The sequence below is a fragment of the Carcharhinus amblyrhynchos genome, chromosome 12, assembly GCF_965287045.1.
Source record: "Carcharhinus amblyrhynchos chromosome 12, sCarAmb.v2.hapA, whole genome shotgun sequence".
Lineage (NCBI taxonomy): Eukaryota > Metazoa > Chordata > Chondrichthyes > Carcharhiniformes > Carcharhinidae > Carcharhinus > Carcharhinus amblyrhynchos.
In genome coordinates this window covers 18,991,489-19,013,591 of record NC_137335.1, presented here as the reverse complement: position 1 = coordinate 19,013,591, position 22,103 = coordinate 18,991,489, and the positions used below count along the sequence as shown (strand labels likewise).

Below are 22,103 nucleotides of genomic sequence, written 5' to 3'. Positions count from 1 at the left end.
TATGACACTAATAAATAAACTTAAAACTTGACTAAATATTTTAAGACACGACAGATATCACCTATCAGCCTCTGAATATTAGAGTTGGATTAATTTTAAGTAAGATATCTATTTGTCAAAGTTTCTGATATTGTGATGGATGAATGGACACATATGTAATATTTATTCTAACGTTAATCATCTAATATCCAAAGAACCAAATTGAAAGCCACTCAAAATGCAGCTGATGAAACATTCAATGTTTGTATTGGTTTTGGTGATTTATAATGTAGTTTTCAAATAAAATGGTACTCCAATACTGGCAACTGCTGTTTCAGGAAAGTTGGCACCGTGAGCTGATTCACATTATATTAAAACATTCTTCTGTTCAAATTCCTCCATAGCTTTGCCACTCCCTCTACCTGGAACCTCCCCTCCAGCCCTACAACTCTGGCATTTCATTTACCCCAAAATTAGTGACTGTACCATTTGCTGTCTAGACCAATGGTTCTTAAGCTTGATTTAAATACATGCTTCCTTCCAGATTTACCCGTGTACCTCTCCCAGCATACAGATATAATATTTTAACAATTTTTAATGTCCAAGCTTTACACACAATGTACAAATTATTAAACGTATACACAACTTAATCAATGATTTAGTGATGCTGATCACCATTAATATGATGGATGAGGTTTAAAGTTTGAGCATAGATGATTTATTTTGATTTGATTTTATTATTGGCACGTATTAGCCTACAGTGAAAAGTATTGTTTCTTGTGTGTTACACAGACAAAACATACCATTCATAGAGAAGGAAAGGAGAGAGTGCAGAATGTAGTGTTACAGTCATAGCTAGGATGTAGAAAAAGATCAACTTAATTCAAGGCAGGTCTATTCAAAAGTCTGATGGCAGCAGGGAAGAAGTTGTTCTTGAGTCAGGTGGTACATGACCTCAGACTTGTATCTTTTTCCCAATGGAAGAAGGTGGAAGAGAGAATGTCAGAGGTGCATGGGGTCCTTAATTATGCTGGTTGCTTTTCCAAGACAGCGGGAAGTGTAGACAGAGTCAGTGGATGGGAGGCTTGATTTAGGGTAGAAATTTGAATTGGGCTGGCGTGTAAAATGAGTGATATCAGATGGGCCACTAATTACATGCAGTGCCTGTTATTCAGTTCTATTTGTGCCAGTCAGATTGTGCTTGTTTTGCACCAGTATTTGGCGATAATTTAAATCATAAGTTATCCAGTAAGTTAGATGCTGAAACAAAATTGTACATTTTTGTGCCTTGCATTGTTGAATGAACTAACCGTTGGTTAGCCCTTTGTAACTGCCAATCATCCGCCCCCGAGTATTCCTCCTCTTCATTTCATTTGGTCATAGTTTTTTAAATTGTTGCCAGTGATCTGGCTATGGGAATATTCTCTGTGTCTGCTGTCATTAAGCTCCATGCTGTGAAAATAGACAAAGATGAAGGTGGCAGATTATAAACTCTGGTCCTTTATAATCATACAATACAGAAAAAGGCCATACCAAATTTACTTATAACAAGGAAAAACAATGATTCTTAAGCTCTGGGGATCCAAAGCATACTTTTCTCTTGCCAGAAGAAAGACATTTGTCCTTCACTACTCTCTGACTTCTATTTCTTAGTAAGAAGTCTCACAACACCAGGTTAAAGTCCAACAGGTTTATTTGATAGTAAACGCCACAAGCTTTCGGAACGCTGTTCCTTCGTTGGGTGACCTGACAAAGGAACAGCATTCCGAAAGCTTGTGGCCTTTACTATCAAATAAACCTGACGGACTTTAACTCGGTGTTGTGAGACTTCTTACTATGTTTACCCCAGTCCAACGTTGGCAACTCCACATCATGACTTCTATTTCTTAGCCAGTTTTGTATTAAAGTTACATCTCTTCAATCCTGACTGCTTCTATTTTGCAAATAAATCTATTATTTGGTATTTCTAACAACTGTATTTTGAAAGTCATCTGGAAGTGACACAAAATGGGTAGGATCAGATTGGATCAGTCACCCATTATGTGCAGTCCCTAATATTGAGTTGCATTGTAGACAATTGAATTAAATATTGAGAACTGCGTAGAATGGATACTCCTTTGATACTGTGCATTTTTGTGCCACCTTCAGAAACAGTCCTAGTTCCATATGCACAGCATCTCTGGCATCTTCATCAATCCTCACTGCCAAGTCATCAGAAATTCAATCAAGCTAGTCAGATGTGACATGCCTTTAACAAATCAGTGCTGTTTAACCCATACTACTTCACCATTGATTTCTGTTCCATCCCCTTTCAGCCAATCATTCTGACTAAAATAAACAACATGAATTCTTTACTGTTCTATTTGACACCAGCTGAATTATAAATCCAATAACTGAACTATCACCGACACCACCTGTTTTCGGCTGTGCAACTTTGCCACCCGTCTGCTGCTGAAACTTTTATATTTTCTTCGTTACCTTTAGCCTGGATTATTTCGATCCTCTCCCATACTCCAAAAAATACCACTTATCCTGTATCTTGTTCTGCAGTAAGTTCCCATTCATCTGTAATTGAATCAACTAATCCATATCCTTCAACATGGTTAAATGTAAATCACTCATTCTCATAAAATTCTTTCGTTGCCTTTCTGCACCCCATCTCAACATCCTCTGAGTCTTGTGCCTTTTGGTCCTCTGATTGTATAATTTAATTTTTATATAACTCCTTTCCTTAATTTCACAAGCAGTGCCCTCTTTTTAGCCTTTGGCTCCGTTAACTGTCTAACTTCATGCCCACCAGTCTCTACTTTTGTAAATGTCTTCTTAAAATCCATTGTTTTGGTCACCTGTTGCCAATCTCTTCCTCTGTGGCATTCAGCTCCTTTCCTTCCAGCTTCTATTTGTGAATTTTTTTGGGGATGTTTTTATATGTTAAAGATGTTATATGAATGCAAATTACAGTTTAAATTGGCTCTTTGGGCTTTTTTGTTCCTTCTGCACGCAAATCAATTGAATTTTTCTCATCAAGTTAATGCTCCTTAAATTATCGGTGCCATCAGGCAAACATTTATATAAAATAAAATGTAAATGATATATATCACTAATAGACCAATGAATGATGTGCAGATTTTCTGCTTTTATGCTATTGAGTTAAGTTTCTCTTTATAAAAAAAGTATGAAACTCTGCATTTCTTACCTGAATTGGTGAATTTTTCAGCAGTCTCCCATTCAGACCATATGATACTGAGAAACAGCCGGCCTTGCTGGCTCTGTGTAGTTCATTTGCGTCAATCAGTGGATTCCTGGAAGCATTAGGCTTCTCTGGGAACAGAGACTGTCTGTGGGTTGGACATCACACTCTTCCTTCCCTGGAGAGGTCAGTCTAAGACACTTTTAATTTGATTTATTATTGGTATACAGTGAAAAGTATTGTTTCTTGCACATTATACAGACAAAGCATACCATTCATAGATTACATAGGGGAGAAGGAAAGGAGTGGGTGCAGAATATAGTGTCACAGTCATAGCTAGGGTGTAGAAAAAGGTCAACTTAATATAAGGTAGGTGCATTCTGAAGTCGGTGCATTCAATGCCTGTTTTGAGCAAGAGGTCAGCAAGAGCATGCCCTCCACCCCGGAAGCCTGGGATGAACCTGTAACCAAGGTCACCGCTGCAGGCGGCAGAGCAGCCTTCTCGAAGGTCAACCCACAGAAAGCAACTGGCCCAATGGGGTACCCAGACAAGCATTCAGATCTTGCACAAACCAGCTGGTGGGGGTATTCACAGACATCTTCAAGTTCTTTTTACAACAGTCTGAGGTTCCTATCTACTTCAAGAAGGTGACCATCATTCTAGTACCAAAGAAAAGCCAGGCAGTGTATCTTAATGACTATTGCCCAGTGGCTCTGACATCCATCATTATGAAATGCTTCAAAAGATTAGTCATGGCACAGATCAATTTCGATCTCCTAGATTACCTAGATCTGCTACAGTTTGCCTAATGCCACAACAAGTCCACAGCAGACGCCATCTTCCTGGCCCTGCACTCAACCCTAGAATACCTAGATAATAATGACACCTATGTCGGACTCTTATTTAAAAAATAATACCTTTCACTGTATACCAAATCATGTGACAATAAATCAAATCAAGTCTGATGGCAGCAGGGAAAAAGCTGTTCTTTATTCGGTTGGCACGTAACCTCAGACTTTTGTATTTCTGAGCCCAGGGTTAGTGATTAAAGTCAGTGGGCTGGAGCAGTTGTCCTGCTTGCTCTGCCAGACTGTGTAAGTCCATGTACAGCTGGATGTCCTATACTCTCAGGAAACTACTAGCAGTCTGTGCATTGTTTTGCTTCTCCTCCAAGCAAAAGCCAATTTAGTGCATCTCCCCGGCCCAAGCAGTATGTTGCTTCAGGTAACATTGCGAGCTCTAAATTGTTTGGAAGTGGACAGCTCCCCCTGCAGACCTCTGACTTGTGCAGGGAAGCTCATATTGACAGCCGTGGGATCACTGGCAATGAAATGGCACGGAAACCTGCCTCCCTGCGTCAAATGCACCTGCTCATCCCTAGGTTATGCCATGTGCTCTTGTGTATTTGAGAATAATACAATTGAGAGAGCAAACCTGCACTGGGAAACTTCTAATGTTTCAGATCTTCACACACATGCGATGAAAAATTAATCAGCAGGAGGAAAAATTTGGGTAAATGTTTGCATTCGGCTTTAAATCGACCACTAGAGAATTTCTCCTGCCTATCACAAGGTGGTCTGGGCCTTAAGTTCTGGTATTCTCTCCACAAATTTCGCCACCAACTTTAAAACCTAAATCTTTGACAGGATTTTAAGAAATAAGAACATAAGAAATAGGAGCAGGAGTAGGTCATCTAGCCCTTCGAGCCTGCCCCGCCATTCAATAAGATCATGGCTGATCTGTTGTGGCTCAGTTCCACTTTCCCGCCCTCTCCCCATAACCCTTAATCCTCTCTCTTATCAAGAACCCATCAACCCGCTTCTTAAAAATATTTAGCGAGGCAGCCTCCACCACTTCAACGGGCAGAGAATTCCAGAGATTCACCACCCTTTGAGTGAAGAAGTTCCTCCTCAACTCCGTTCTAAACCGCCTCCCCTTTATCTTGAGGCTGTGCCCCCTAGTCCTACTGTCTTTTTTGAGCGGGAAGAGTCTCTCCACCTCTATCCTATCCATCCCATTCATCATCTTATACGTCTCAATGAGATCTCCCCTCATTCTTCTAAACTCTAACGAGTACAAGCCTAGTTTATTCAGCCTCTCCTCATAGCTCAATCCCCTCAACTCCGGTATCAGCCTAGTAAACCTCCTCTGCACTCCCTCCAGGGCCAAAATATCCTTGCGCAGGTGCGGCGCCCAAAACTGCACACAGTACTCCAGCTGCGGCCTCACCAATGCCCTATACAGCTGCAGCAAGACCTCCCTACTTTTATATTCAATCCCCCTCGCTATGAAGGCCAGCATCCCATTAGTTGGCTGTGCTTGTCTCCTCTAGCTTGGTGTCGGTTACTGTCTGATTGCAATCTAGTGAAACCTCCTTGGGATGTTTTACAATGTTAAAAGTACTGCATAGAGGCAAATTATTCCTTTCTGGTTGTTTCCTGTTTGTGCTTAATTTTGACCTTAGCTGGAGGTTGTTACAGTTGACCTGAGGTACGTCACAGAGTAGCAAACTAAGCTGGAACTCCTGCTCACAATTATTACCTACTGTTTGACACAATATGTGTATGTTGATTGAAGATGTGATTGGACTTATCTGGCTGGGTATCATAGCTAAATAGTTTTCTGAATCTTGTCAAGGCAAAAATATGAACAACCCTCTTGGCCAGAAATAGTGTAGGGGGTGTAGAGGTTTTGAGAAGCGTGAAAGTCACTTGACGCACAGCAAAGTGTAAGAAAATTGTGCGACATAAGTGACAAATTTAACAGTTGTGAGTTCCTGTGAAATGTCTGCAGAAAGAACATTTCAAAAAACAAGCACTGGCTAATGCTAGAGAAAAAAGATTTGCCTTTATTTAAAATCTTTTTGTGACTTCAGGGTGTCTCATCGTGCTTCACAGCCAATGAGGTATGTTGCCATTGTTTTAACGTGGGAAATGGCAGTCACCAATTTGCCTCACAAGCCATAATTAATTAAATGTCTGTATAATCTGTCTTTTTAAAATGATATTGGTTGAAAGATAAATATTAACAAGGGCATGAGGAAAAACATGTGCTCTTCTTCGAGCAGGACCGTGGAATTTTTTGTGTACCTGAGGCAGCAGACTGATTTAATATCGTCTGAAAAGTGACGCCTCCAACAATGCACCTCCAACAATGCAGTACTGAATTGCAGTATCAGCCTAGACTTCAACCTACAACCTCGTGTCTCGGGTGAGAGTGCTTTTGTCGGCCCACAACTGACACTTCAAAAATGACTGTCGATGATTTGTAGTTATGAAATTATAGTGGTAGGAGTTAGTTTGTGACGTTGTCATCTGCGGTCTGAGGATGGCATCTAAAGTTTATTTATTAGTCACAAGTAAGGCTTACATTAACGCTGCAATGAAGTTACTGTGAAATTCCTCTAGTTGCCACATTCTAGCAACTATTCGGGTCAATGCACCTAACCAGTACGTCTTTCAGACTGTGGGAGGAAACTGGAGCACCCAGAGGAAACCCACGCAGATACAGAGAGAACATGTAAACTCCACACAGACAGTGATCCAAGCCAGAAATTGAACCTGGATCCCTGGCGCTGTGAGGCAGTAGTGCTAACTACTGTGCCACTGTCAAGGTTGCATGTTTCTGTCATGAGTCTTCATGTGGTTGAATAGGTCAGTTCTCAACCCACAGATCTTGGACACATGGGGCAAAGTGTCCCATGTGATAGTGGGATTTGGAGTCCAATAGATGCTTCCTTTTCTTTCCTTCTCTGTCGTTGCTGTGCCTTATCATTAGGACACTGGTACTCAAAACGCGATGCAGCTTGATGGGTAAATTGATACCGTTTTCTGAATGCTTGTGTACCTGACATCAAGGAGGACACTAGCTTTTGTCAGGTGATCTTCTTGTTGAATCCTGAGAATGTGGCAGAGACATTACTGATAGAATTTGCCTATTGCTCTTATGTTACTAATACACAAAACAGGTATTACATAATACCTGTTTACATAAAAACTGCAATGAAGTTACTGTGAAAAAACCCCCAGTTGCCACACTCTGGCACCTGTTCAGGTATACCTGGGGAGAATTTAGCGTGGCCAATGCACCTAATCAGCACGTCTTTTCAGACTGTGGGAGTGTTGTAAAAATCAGCCTGTTTTAACCCTTATACGATGGACAAATAACTTTGAGTAGACACCTTATTAGTACAAACAATATTTATTTAAACCCACACAATCAATAATCACCCACCCGACCAACAATAAGTTATCTTACAGAAAATACTAGAATTCAAGTACAATACAAGACCTTGACTTAACTGTGTGTGACTGACAAATACCCAAACAGATACTGGCCTTTATCTGTGTGCTGGTCTTGGTAGTTGTCTGTGTAGTCTGGTCCTTTGCTCTGGCCTGGCATTCTGGCTGTAGTCTCTCTTTCTTCCTTCTCGGGTGTGGTGGCTCTCCTCTTGCTGGCGATGTTCACCATTGTTGTAGCTCGTTCATGGGATCAGAGAGAGAGAGATTCCTGGTTGTGCAGCATCCTTTATACCCCGTTTGGTTTCACGCCCTTTTTTTCTGGCCATTGCCAATCAATCGATCAGGACTTGATCACCCTGATCGATAAGAGTCCAATCAGGTGCTACCACACCAATCTCTGGGTGTGTCCCTGGTGGCCATGCCTGTAGGTGTTGTAGGTACATAGGTCACATACCTTCCTCCTAAATAAGGATTCATGGTGCCTTTACGTCTGGCACACAACCCAGTGTGACCAGAAAGTCTCTTTCATCCTGGAGATGGCCCATATCCTGTGTATTCACTCATCAGGGTTGCAGCCTGTTTGTCTCTGTCTTTAACCTGCAGCCTGTCGGTTTAGTTTCTTGCCCAGTTATCCCAGAGTGCTTTACAAAACACCATTTTAGATGGCCTGTTTGGCTACAGGAGGAAATCCACACAGATATGGCAAGAACATTCAGACTCCACATAGACAGCTACCCAAGCCAGGAATTGAACCCAGGTATCTGGTGCTGTGAGGCAGCAGTGCTAACCACTGTGCCACCATGCTGCCCTGGAGCGTGGTGACAACAATTGCACTATACACGCTGACTTTTTGTTGTAAAACATAATGTCTGAACTCCCTTTAAAATTTTCTCCTTTTAAATTAAAAACAATTTCACCCCAGTTTTCCCCCGTTCACTGCTTCTTGGGCACTGGCAACCCTCTGGTGCTTGATCTAAATGGCTGTTTGCAAGTCTGAGTGTGCATGGTAAATATTTGGTTGCTGCAAAGAACCCTGATCCTGCTGCTTACTGTCTTCAATTTCAGCTAAGGGTTGGTGGATTACTGGACAGTGATCAGGGGTTAGCATGCTTTCCTTCTGCAACCTGAAGACAGGTGTATCACCCATGACCTCACTTAACATGGCAATTTTAGCACAGACTTAACACTGAACCCAGGACATTCCTGGTTGGTGTGAATCTTATATATGATGTATGTATGTGTGTGCATATGCATATTTGCATGGACTTTTGAGCAATCCAAATTTTAAGTGCTCCACCAATGGTGGCCGTGACTTCAGCTGTCAAGGCATTATAATTCCCACCTTCAACCTCTGCACCTCATTTTACTCATTTAACATGCTCTTTAAAACCTATGCCTTTGATCAAGTTTTGGTCAGCTGTGCTAATATCTCTTTCCATAAATTGGTGTCAAATATTATTTTATTCCTCTCCTGTGAAGCACCTTAGAACTTTATATTATGGTGAAGGTACTATACAAATGCAAACATTTGTTTCTTTTAATTCTTTGGCACTGTTCTCTGGATGTGCTGTTTTAGCACTGATTTCTGAATTGCTGTTTTAGCACTGTTCCAGTGGGGAGCGTTGAGAGGGCAGCTGATGCCTGACTTTATTATTCCAATCTCTGTAGCACATTGGAAATGTAAGGCTGTTATCACTGAGCCTAGATTCGTTAAAATGTGGGTTAACCTGACAAAGTAAAGAATTTGATACTTGGGTGTTATATTGTGTAGTTCTGTGCACTCATCCAGTCATTGAGCCATGGTTGGATGTTTACTGTTTGTGTGTGTTTTTCTTTAATAAACAAACTAAAATATTGTTGGATTTTGGCTGGCAATTTCTTCGGTCTTGCTTCTCCTTCAATGGTAGTGTTAGAAATCTGTAGATCCAAATAACTACCTGTCCTGGCTGATTTCTTTATTTTAATTAATCGTTTGCGGGGATGGGTGTGGCTGACTGGCCAACATTTATTGCCCATCCTTAGTTGCCCTTGAACTGAGTGGCTTGCCAGGCTGTCAGAGGGCAATTGAGAGTCAACCACATTGCTGTGGCTCTGGAGTCACATACAGGCCAGACCGGGTAAGGACAGCAGATTTCGTTCTCTAAAGCACATTAGTGAACCAGATGGATTTTCCTACAATCGACAGTAGTTCAGTAGATTGCTAACTCCAGATTTTTTAAAATTCAAACTTCATCATCTGCTGCGGCAGGATTTGAACCTGAGTCCCCAGAACATTAGCTGAGTTTCTGGATTAATAATCTAGCGATAATATCACTTGGTCATTGCCTCCTCAATAGCCTTGTCATCGCGGACCAGTTTGGGAACTTCTGCGTAACTTTTTTTCAAAGAAGTAAATGAAGTGATTTAAAGGTATCTCTCATTTTTGGAATGTTTTCTCCTCCAGTGGAAGCTAATTCCAACATTTTCCTTTTAAACTCTTCATTTTCCTCTGCAGCTGGATGGTGCTATGGGATGGATGAAGCAGAACAGAACAAGTATGTGTTACAGCTGAAGGATGTGTTTGACAGCTGTGACACCACAGGTACTGGATATCTGGACAGAGGGGAGCTGACTGAGCTGTGCCAAAAGCTTCATCTGGAGGCCCAAATCCCTCTTCTATTGCAAACGCTTCTGGGCAGCAACTATCATGGCAGGGTAAGGCCTACCTATGGGTGCATGGTTGTAATATTTCACTGTATTTAAATACCTACAATCTGTTCCTTCAGCTGATGAAGAGACAATTTGCATACACAAATCCAACTTTGAAATATATATTTCTAGAATGAAGGTCCTCTGTTCCTGTGCAGGAGAGGTGGGGTGTTGAGGGTACACCCAGGGCACATTGATACTTATAATCCTACAGTATAGAAGATCTTTCTTGGAAAGAACTACCTTCCTATTTGTTATCCATTTTTGTGTATGTTTTCAATTTTGTTTCATTCCAAGTTACTATTTAGCATGTTTCCCATCACCTTTTCAGCCAGTCCAAACAAGGTCATAACTTTAAATTTAAAAAAAAACTTCTTATTTCTTCTCTGGTTCTCTTGTCAATTATCTTAAATCAATGCCTTCTGGTTACTAATCCTCCTGCCAGTGAAAACAATTTAAGGAAGTTTGGCATGTCCACTATGACTCTCACCAACTTTTACAGATGTACCATAGGTTGTATCACAGCTTGGTATGGCTCCTGCTCTGTCCAAGACTGCAAGAAACTACAAAGGGTTGTGAATGAAGCCCAGGTTTGTAGTCACGCAAACCAGGCACCTGTCCCTTGACTCTGTCTACATTTCCCACTGTCTTGGAAAAGCAGCCAACGTAATCAAGGACACCACACCTCCCAGACATTCATTTGTCCACTTTCTTCTATTGGGAAAAAGATACAAAAATCTGAATCATGTAACAACCAACACGAGAACAGCCGTTCCCTGCTGCCATCAGACTTTTGAATGGACCTACCCTGCGTTACGTTGATCTTTCTCTACGCCCTAGCTATGACATTCTGCACTTTCTCCCTTCCTTCTCTATGACCAGTAAACTTTGTCTGTATAGTGCATACGAAACAATACTTTTCACTGTATACTAATTCATATGACAATAAATCCAATCAAACCATCAAAAAGTGTGTACTGTACATAGAGATTAGGAATCCAAGCATAAAAATCACTAAAAGCTGTCTAAGATATACACTTATTTATTTCAAGGAGGCTGGACTACCAGTAGAGATGGAAGCTATGTTACAGTTGTAAAGACTCCACCTGGAGTATTGCATTCAATTCTGGGCACAGAATTTCAGAAAGAATATATTGGCCTTGGAATGGATCCACTTGGAGTAACTAAAAATGTTAAATTATGAGAACATCTGTGTTTAGGTCAGTGATGGGCAACCTAGGCTAGTGAGTGGGCTGTCTGAGTGCCCTTCTTTCATCTCAGCGGACCCCAAGATTGAAATCGGGTTGGTTAAGTTACCATGACATCATGAGTAAGGTTAAATGTAGTCAAGACATGCCAAATACTTCATAATGAGTTATGGAAAATGCTTAACCATTTGTATCTTAATAGACCTGTTATCAACTTCAAATAGCAAAAACAAAAGAAATATTTACATTTTGGATGCAGCAGGAATGCACGGCTCTCACAGTCAATGTTATGTACAATTAGCAAGCACCTCACTTCACTTGCTCTTGCTTTACAGTGGTTAGCACTGCTGTCTCACTGCACCAGAGACCTTGGTTCGATTACCGGGTTGGGTCACTGCCTGTATGGAGTCTGCACATTCTCCCTATGTCTGGGTGGGTTTCCTCCAGGTGTTCCAGTTTCCTCCCACAGTTTGAAAGGTGTGCTGGTTAGGTGCATTGGCCATGGTAAATTCTCCGTCAGTGTACCCGAACAGACGCCAAATTGTGGTGACTAGGGGATTTTCACAGTAACTTAATTGCAGTATTAATGTAAGCCTATTTGTGACACTAATAAGTAAACTAAACTTAAAATCTCCTACCCCCTTTCCAACCACAACCTCAACGGAAATAAGTTCACTCTAACTACATGATGTATTAGTTTATTCATGCTAAACACTTTAATTAGAACAAAGAGAACAAAGAACAAAGAACAACACAGCACGGGAAACAGGCCCTTCGGCCCAACGAGCCCGCGCCGCCGTCCCACTGTCTCAGTGACCTATTCATGATTTTAGTCTACGCCTAATGCGCCTAATTAGGTCACCTATAGCAACAGTGGGGAACCTGTGACATTTTGTTGCGACCCTGGTGCTGTGGGGCAGCAGTGCTAACCACTGTGCCACCCCCGAGATGAATCTAGAACAAGGGGACATAACCTTAGATCTAGACTGATGTCAGGAAGCATCTCCCGAAAATCTGCCATTGCCCGATTAATTGAAAATTTCAAAACTGAGATTAATAGTTATTTTAAGAAGCAGGACATTAAATATTGCAGAAATAATGTGTGGATTGATTGAGTTAAGACACACATCATCCAAGATCTAATTGAATGGAGAAACAAAATCAAAGGACTGAAGGGCCCACTTCTGTGAGTAGCCCCAGTTAAAATTGCTCTGTTCTATTGGTTGGCTGATTCGTAAGTTAATGGTTTAATTGTTGATCTTAGCATTGTCCTACTTCTAGTTTGATGAGGAGGAAGAAAGCATTATCAAAAATAACCACCAATCAGGTTACTCTATATCCTGAGTTTTTTTCATTCCACAATATTTTTTAATATTTGCACTGGGTTGTTTGAATGGTTCATTGCACCAGTAGATTTTTATTGGTAAAGAGTAATGGGTGAATGGGTTGAAGGTACAGATCAGCCATGAACTAATTGAATGGTGGAACAGCCTCAAAAGGCCAAATGGCCTGTTCTTCCTCTAAGGACACCAAACACCCTCAGTGCTCAGTCATATGGTCACCATTCATCAGTGAGCCTTGACTACAAGTTGGCCTGCTATCTGGCTGACATGCCTGCAAGTGCCTGGATGCACTGTAAACTAATTAAGATTGGAGTTGTTTATTAATCATAGCAATCATTGTCATTCTATTGTGCTATTACCAAGATGGTAGAAAGCAACATGCTGCATTTAATGCCATGTCCTTAATTATTCATACACTGTATCCAAAATGTTATTTTCTGAAATAGATCTTTCAAATTTGCATTATTCAGGGAGTTGGCAGAGATAGTAGTGGAGAGGAGTTACCTGTAGAGGGTGAAGAAAGACCAACTAAGTTTAGTTTAGATATAAGCTATTCAGCTGATTGGGAGGGATCCAGTTGAAGAGATCTGTTTGTGTGAAATTTTCAGTAAAATGTAAACTGTTAAAAATTTAATGTTTTACATTCTAAACCTGTGGAAACAAGGTATATATTGGTGAGTGTTGATGTGTAGAACATATGATTTTCACGTTAACTTCATTGCAATGTATTAATGTAGGCCTGCTGTGGCACCAATAAATAAAAACTTTTAAAAAAAATAATACTTGTGCAACTGGTGATTATGTCCACTTGTGATTATGTGCACAGTGCCATTCTGTAAGTCCCTGGTCTCAGACATGCAGTTTTAGGCAGAATCTGATCACATTTGTGTGTGGTGACTTCAGTAGTTTGTTGCCCTTATTTTCTTCCAAAAAGTAACTGATATTATTTAAACTTTCAGGTAAATTTTAATGATTTTAAAGAAGGATTTGTTGCTGTGCTATCTACCAGTATTGACCTCAGTATCTCAGAGGATGAGAGCAGTTGTTTAGAACCAGGTGAGTACAGTCTCTATTTCATATATTTTTGTTTAATTCACCCTCAGAATAAGAACGGGATTGATGTTTTTCATTTTTCATTTAACCTGGAGGAATGTTGTTAAACTTGTTGGTGTATCAACTATAAGTAAGACTGGACACCTATGATAAATGTAATGCTGACCATATTGCTAGTTGAACCTCCTCTACCATTAAATTTAATCGTAGCTAATCTTATTTTAAACTTCACTTTATTGACTGGCTGCCTTATCCTTTGATTCCCTGAGAGACCAAAAATTTGTCTCCATCAGCCTTAAATATAGAAGCATAGAAACTTGAAACAGGAGCTTTGAACCTACTCCACCATTTATTCTGACCATGGATTATCATCGATTTCAATATCCTGATCCTGCCTCCACCCCCGCTCCCCCATATCCCTTGACCCCTTTAGCCTTAAGCGCTGTATTTAATTTCTTCTTGAAATCGGACAACGTTTGGCCTCAACTACATTCTGTGGTAGTGAACTCCATACATTCACCACCCTTTGGATGAAGAAATTTCTCCTCACCTTAGTTCTAAAAGGTTTACCCCTTATCCTCAAACTATGACCCCTAATTCTGGACTTCCCCACCATTGGGAACATTCTTTCTGAATCTACCCTGTTGGAATTTTATAAGTTTCTATGTGATCCTCTCTCACTCTTCTAAACTCGAGAACCAATGATGGCGCATCCACAACTTGCTGGAGTAGAGAATTCCAAAGATTCAGAACTCTTTGAGTGAAGAAATTTCTCCTTCTCCTCGGTCCTGAATATCCTGAAACTATGATTTTGATTTGATTTAGTATTGCCACATGTATTAGTATGTAATGAAAAGTATTGTTTCTTGTGTGCTGTACAGACAAAGCATACTATTCATAGAGAAGGAAAGGAAAGAATGCAGCATGTTACAGTCATAGCTAGGGTGTAGGGAAAGATCAATTTAATGCAAAGTTAGTCCATTCAAAAGTCTGACAGCAGCGGGAAGCTGTTCTCGAGTCAGTTGGTATGTGAACTCAGAGTTTTGTATCTTAGGATCACTGATTCTTCTGTCCTCTGGCAAGTGTAAAGTATTAGGGGGGACTATTTCAAAGGGTGTCCTGGCCAGTATTTATCTCTCAATGGACATCCACTAAACCAGAATATATGGTCATCTGTACGTTGTTGTTTGTGAAATCTTGTGGTGTGCAAATTGGCTGCTTCATTTCTGTTTATTTTTGAAGTTGTCACTATTGTAATTATGTGGCTGTTAAGCTATTTGGGGTGTCTTGGGAACATGAATGATGCTATATACATGTAAGTTCTCTCTTTTTCTTTCTTTGCTGATCCTTGCATAAAGGGTGTATATGGATGTTAGGTGAGGGCAGAATTGGACTCCTAAAAATCTTAACGCTAATGTTCCAAATCAACGTTAGTATGTGAGCAATGGCCACTTTACCACATTTTGCTAATGTGGAAGGCATGTTAATGGACTAGTAAACCTAGAGCCTAGATTAATGCTCCAGAGAACCTCAGTCACCCTATTACCCCAGTCCTCACTGACTTGCATTGGCTTCTGATCAAGGAAAGATTTGACTTTAAAATTTCATCCTTGTCTTCAAATTCCTACATGGCCATGTCTCACTCTATCTCTGTAATCCTTCAGTTGAGATATTTGTGCCCCTCTAATCCTGTTTTTTTTTGTGCATTCTGGAGTTATAATTACTTTGTTGTAACTGGTGGCTGTGCTTTAGTTGCCTCAATCTCAGGCTCTGAATTCCCTTCCTGCATCTCTCCACCTATCTATCTCATCTTCCTCCTTCAAGACTCTCTTTAAAACTTACCTCTTTGATCTAGCTTTTGGTCATCTGACCTAATATTTCCTTACCTGGCTTGGTGTCACGCTTTGTTTTATAAAGGTCCGGTGAAGGACCATGGGACATTTCATTTTAATAAAGGTGCAATATGGATTGTTGTTCTTGAATTCAAATCCCAAGCTCTCACTTTGAAATCAAATCTAGAAATAAAAAGCTGGTACCCATAAAAGTGACTGTAACATTGCAGATTATCACAAAAACCTAACTGCTTCCCTTCCCCATTCCTGCCTATATGTGACCCCAATCCCAACATAGATGAGTCTTAACTGACCTCAGAAATGGCTTGGAAAGCAACTGTAAAAGATCCCATGACAGTATTTGGAAGAAGAGCGGGGGGATATCTCCCCAGTGTCCTGGTCAACATTTAACCCTCAGCCAACATCACAGTTGTGTCAAAATTGCAACTGAACAGGCTACAGCAGTTCAAGAACACTGCTCACCAGCATCTTCACAAAGGCAACCAAGGGATGAGTGATAAATTGTCACTTGCCAGTGGCGCCCTTGTCCTAAGAATTTATTTATATTAGAGCAGCTAGGAATAAAAAGGGAAGAAAATTGATGAAGAAATTTCCTATTCCATTGTGTTGAGTATCAAACGTGTGCATTTATTTTTCATAGAATTGCTATAGTGGAGAAGGCCCATTGAGTCTGCACCAACTACAATCCCATCCAAGCCCTATTCCCCACATTTCCTCTGCTAATGCTCCTGACACTAGGGTCAATTTAGCATGACCAATCAACCTAACCTGCATATCTTTGGACTGTGGGAGGAAACCCATGCAGTCATGGGGACAATGTGCAAACTCCACACAGACAGTGACCCGAGGTCAGAATTGAATCTGGGTCCCTGGCGCTGTGAGGCAGCAGTACTAATGACTGTGTTACTGTGCTGCCCGAGGTGTTGTTATCTAAATGTGTCAAATGATGAAGCTGTATGTCTTAAATGATTTAAAAATGTATATTAGTTAAAGCAGCCTGATGGAAAAGAAAACTGTTTATTCGCATATTGCCTTGAATGATCTTTGTTACAATGTGGGAAAACAGTTGCCAATATGCACACAGCAAGGTTTAATGAACAGCCATGAGATAATGACTATATTATCTGTTTTCATGACATGGGTTGAGGGGGAAATATGACCAGGACACTGGAAGATCTCCCTTGCTCTTTCAAGTAGTACCATGAGATTTTTTTGGGTTAACATTTCAACCTAAAGAATTCGCCTCCAACATTGTAGCTCTCCCTTGGTACTGCAATGGAGTGTCAGCTTGGATTGTTGCTCAACTCTACGGAATAAAGACTTGGACCCACAGCTTCAGTTCATGTAATCATGAAGCAGTCACAATCTGAAGAGGATAGTTAGTGTAGACATTGAATGAAAATAACTTTGTTTCGATTTAGGGAGACGAAGTCAACAGGATGTTTTAACAGTTATATCTAACTGCCCACTAGCCACCCACAGATTGACGTGGTCTGTCACTTGCAACAAGTTGTTTGTGATTAAAGACAAAAGTCTGTATTTCCTTGTTGATTTTATACTTGAAAATTCTAAATTGGGCATTTATCTCTTAAGCAAGAACAATTTATAAAAGTTCCTGTGTGAAAGGGTAGGAAGCCTGCAGGAATTTATTGTGCTCACAAAGAAATTGTGAACTGACTGAAACCCTGATTAGACTGACCATTAGTCAGCTCCTGGCAAACTTTAAGTGGTTGGAGGAGGTATGCTCTGTTGACCCAGTCTATTATTCTGCATTATGCTGAATTTCTGGAATGTAAAATAGAAATGTTCTGGTAGATTATGTTTTTTTAAGCGCAATTTTATTTTATTGTACTCCGGTTTGGTTAGTTGGTTGAGATGTGACCCAGCTCCTTTGGGCAGAGTTCTCCCATCCGGCCTGCGGCGGGTTTGGTGGTGGGCAGGAGCAAAGAATCTAGCGGGAGCCAAAAAGTTGGAAACCCAGCAGTGTAAAATCAGGTTGCCCTTTTCCCTTTGGGTTAAAGGTGGCCGGTACTCCTGGCTGGTGGCGTAAGTACCATTTGCATTCATTTGTATATCATAAATATTTATTGTAACAACTGCCTGCCGACATCCTATCAGGCCTTTCAATCTTGTGTCACACCAGCAGGATATTTCATTGGTCTAAAACCCGATTGTGGTGTGCACAGGGTGGTCCTCAGTTTGCAAGAGAATTCAGGGTGAGTGCAACAAAGCCTTTCTGCCATACTGCTTCACAGCTCCTGATGTGCTGTTGACCACTCTGCCAGGGGAGACCAGTTCCTACCCTCCATCTCCATGCCAAACTGGTCTTCATGGACAACATGCTGCTGGATCCATGGATCCTCCTGTGTCACTGATCAGTATGTGCCTGAGGTTGAGGAGTACAGGGATCTCCTTCCCCCTGGTGCCATACACCAGTGTTTATCTGGATCGCACTGTCTCTGGGACCTATGCAGTCGATCCAATTAAATTCCAAAGTTCAACAGGGGATAGACTGCAAGGTGAGGCCAGGAATGGGGGTGGCCTGAGGAAGACGATGGAGGCAATGTGAAAAGAGGTGCAATGAATAGGGGAAGGGAGAGGGCTTACAATGGCAAGTGGGGGCATGGAGATGGACAAATAAGATGAACGATGGAAGGCAGAGGGAAGACTGAGGAGAAGGAAGCTGGACCCCAACAAGGCTGCACATAAAGCTCACAGACAAGGAGGTCAAAGGGATAACATATCGTTTACTGAAGAGGGATGCATGAAGTCTCCAGAAGCTGGGGGTAGAGGTCCAAGTGACACATGGCCACCTTGCAGGTGATAGGCTCAAGGAGGAGGGTAATTGAATTGAAGAACAGACTTCTTTTTGGAAGCTGCCAACCTTTTCCCCCTGGGTTGCTGACATCCTGCACAGTCTGGTGAAGACAGTTGGGCTGGAGAGACTGATATGAGTGTGCTGGAGGGCCATTAATGTGGTACTGGAACCTTCAGATCCCTCCAGGCAGCAGCGGGTTGAGGAATCAGCAGGAGGGGAATTCAATTGTGCATAATGAGCTTCCAAGCACAGAATCTGACGCAGGATCCCACCAGGAAAGGCATCGCTGGGGCCGCCCATTACCACACTAAGTCTCAAAGATGGAGTTTGAAACTCAGCTCTTATCATTTGCTCGAGTAAATTAATTTATTCTAAGAAGCTTTATGAAGGGATTTCATTAAATATTTATGTGTGCCTGAGTTTGTCTATTTGTTGATTTCAGCCCCAAAGGAGATTGAGCCAAAGTACATCAAGGGAACTAAACGATATGGCCGTCGATCTATACCCGAATTTCTGGATTCCAAAGTGGAAACGACAGACGATCTGGAGGAGTCGCTTCATTTTAAAGCAGCAAAGGACGAAATATTTGTACAAAGCACCAACAGAAGTCATTTGCGACGCTCAGCATCTCTTGAAAGCGTGGAGGTTTGTCCAGTTTTATTCTTTGGTTTGAGTCCTGGCTGACCTGTGAAAAATGCCAGTGCCCTAACCAGCATCAAGTCCTGTTCCTGTGCTCAATGACCTACGTTGGTTGGGTCCTTGTCCAGTAAACGCCTTGAATTTTAAATGCTCAACCTGGTTTCTATGGTGTTATCCCTCCAATACTTCACTCCCTGCCAAGCTATGTAATGTCCTATAGTCCTGCAATTCTTCAAAATTTCAGTATTCCTCCGATTCTGATTTCTTGTGCAGCTCACCCCTACTTTCTAGGCCCTAAGTTTTGAAATTCCCTTCCTAGACCCCTCTGCCTCTTCTCAACCTCCTTTAAGACACTTCTCAAAACCTACTTCTTTGCCCACCTGTCGTAATATCTCCTAATGTGATTCAGTATCAAATTTTGTCTGGTTGACACTTCTGTGAAATGTCTATTTACTATATTTGGCTAATTAAGTGTAAGTCGTGCTTGTTCTACCCCATTAGTTTTCTTCTTGAATCATATTGGAGCACCCTAATTTGGAATAGATTCAGTAAATTTCCCTTTGATGCACCAGAACAGTTATGAACAATGACAGATCGGAACAAGCCATTTGGTCCATCCAGTTTATGCATAACTTAAATGTTGTGGCTACTCTTTAAATGTGGCCTTAAGGCTAATTTTGAAGGGATGAGTGAGGGACTGAGCAAAATTGGATGGTGGGAATGGTTAACTCAATGAAATCTTTCCACATATTTGACTCTTTTTTACAAACTTCAATCCCAAAGGATTAATGGCACAGTGGCAGCATGGATACAGGCTTGGCTAAGGAACAGGAAGGACAGAGTAGTGATTAATGACTGTGGTTTTTCTAGAATGCAGGAAAGGATATTAAGACATTGGAGGCCATATGTACAGAAATCTGTGAAGAAAGTAGAACGAGTTGAGAAGGCTTTAAAAGTATTTGTGATCCTTGGCTCCATAAATAGAGGCAGAGAGGAGAGTGCATGAAAGTTTGTTCATTCGTTGCCACCTTTGCCTCGGTGGGGCTGTTGACATCCTCTTGTTACTTCTGTGGTTTTCTTCGAGCCCTCCTCAGTCCACATCTCAACGTTATCCACCTGCCTGATGTGCGCATTAGGTTCATTGGTCATGCTAAATTATCCCTTGGTGTTAGGGGGGACTAGCAGGGTAAATATGGAGGGTTACAGGGATGGGAGCTGGATGTGATTGTTGTTGGTACAGGCTCGATGGACTGAATGGTCTCCTTCTGCACTGTAGAGATCCTATGATCTGATTTTTCTTCTTCCTCTTCTGTTTTTCCCTCCCTTCCTCAAATTATTCTTCAATTATTGTCAGGACAAAGCTGTGGGATCTTCATGTCCAATTTCTATATGTAGCTATTTTATTTCTCTTGCACTTTTGATTCTTGAACTTCTAATCTTGATTTAACCCACCCATTTCTCTGTCCATCCAGCTGCTTCTGAACATTTAGGTTAAAAAAAAATTAATAAATTAATAGTTAGGCCCCAGCCAATGTATATGGTGCCAATTCTGGACACCATGTCTTAGGAAGGATGTCAAAGCCTTGGAGTGGGTGCAGAAAAGATTTACTTGGGTGGTACCACAGATGAGGAACTTAGAAAGACTGAGAAACTGAGGTTGCTCTCTCTCCAAAGCAGAGAATGTTAAGTGAAGATTTGTTGAATATCATGAAGGGTTGCCATTAAAAACTGGATAAGTCAAGTACCTGTTTCTGTTTGGGATCCAATGGACTGACCAAGGTGCCGAATAGCATAATGTGTAAATCCTAGGTACAAGTGAAACGACCCTGCTTTTGAAGTGAGAAAAAAGATCTGTTAATGAATTTACAGAGCTCCATGAATGCGGAAGTAGTGCTGACCACTCTTGCATTTTAAAGTTAGTGAAGTCCTTTTACTAATACGGAAAAGATAAACAAGTAGTTTATCTTTCAAGTAACTGGTTCCTGTGAATACAGCCCTCTCCTGTTTGTGTACAACCATAATTGCTAGATAATTGAGCAAACATTTTGATCAATTAATCTTCTGGGATGAACCCCGAGTGTAGATGTTTTACTAGTGTTTCTATTTTAGACTTTTCCAGTATCTAGAGAATGACTGTGTTTTGCTGCTATCATAACCCAGAGGAAATTTATTTCCCGCAATTAGCAAAAGAATGTACTTGCTGTTTTATGCAGCTTGCGAGTCAAGCTCTGCATTGGCACTGCTGTGATTCAGTTCACTGGAATGAATTCCATCGTTGCTTAGCTACAGATTTTGTGATACATTGCAAACAAAAATTCCAAAGCTTTATGGTCGATTACTTCGCATAATATATACTTACTAGAAATAAAAGCTTTTCTTGTCACTTCATATGTACAACAACTGTAACATACAATAGCTTGCGCACATTTTAATTTGGGTCTGCTCTGCTATTCTCCAAACCAAAAAGATTATTTTTAATGTTGCCACTTTTGTTTTATAATGTTTCTGTGAAGGACCTTGGGACATATGCATGGTAGGGTTTCCAAACACCTGCTGCTTTTGTTCCATGTGGTAGCGGTTATGGATTTGGAAGGTGCTGCCAAAGGAGCCTGACAGGTTATTGCAGTGCATCTTGTAGGTGGTACACTGTGGCCACAGTGTGGTTGTGGTGGAGAGAGTGAATGGTTCCCCATCTATAAACAATTAAGTGAGCTGTTTTATCCTGGATGGCACCAAGCCTCTTGAGTGTTGTTGGAGCTGTATTCACCCAGGCAAGTGGAGAATATTCCATCACACTCCTGAAATGTGCCTTAAAGATGGTGGACGAGCTTAGGAAAAGCTGGAGGTGAGTTACTTGCTGCAGAATTCCTAACCTCTGATCTCCTCATATAGCCAGAAACTTTTTTTGCCTGGTCTAGTTAAATTTCTGATGCATGGTAAACCCCAGGACGTTGATAGTGGGGGGATAGTTTCAACATTGTCACTGCCATTGAATGTCAAGGAGAGCTCGTTAGATTCTCCGTTGTTGGAAATAGTCAATGCCTAGAAAGCTACTTGCCACTTGGCAACCCCAGCCTGAAAGTGGTTCAG

At 41.2% G+C, this 22,103-nt stretch overlaps 1 protein-coding gene across 5 annotated transcripts in view; it reads left to right on the top strand.

Annotated features, from left to right (window-relative positions):
• The window catches only part of ninl (ninein-like), a 120,767-nt gene that overhangs the window by 4,217 nt on the left and 94,447 nt on the right, over positions 1 to 22,103 (top strand). For all 5 annotated transcript variants that reach the window (XM_080200139.1, XM_080200141.1, XM_080200140.1 and 2 more), the window contains exons 2-4: positions 9,906 to 10,105; positions 13,610 to 13,706; positions 18,817 to 19,019. In XM_080200139.1, coding sequence (XP_080056265.1) covers positions 9,923 to 10,105; positions 13,610 to 13,706; positions 18,817 to 19,019 — 483 coding nt within the window. In that variant the 5' untranslated portion in view covers positions 9,906 to 9,922. The remainder of the gene's footprint in view (positions 1 to 9,905; positions 10,106 to 13,609; positions 13,707 to 18,816; positions 19,020 to 22,103) is intronic.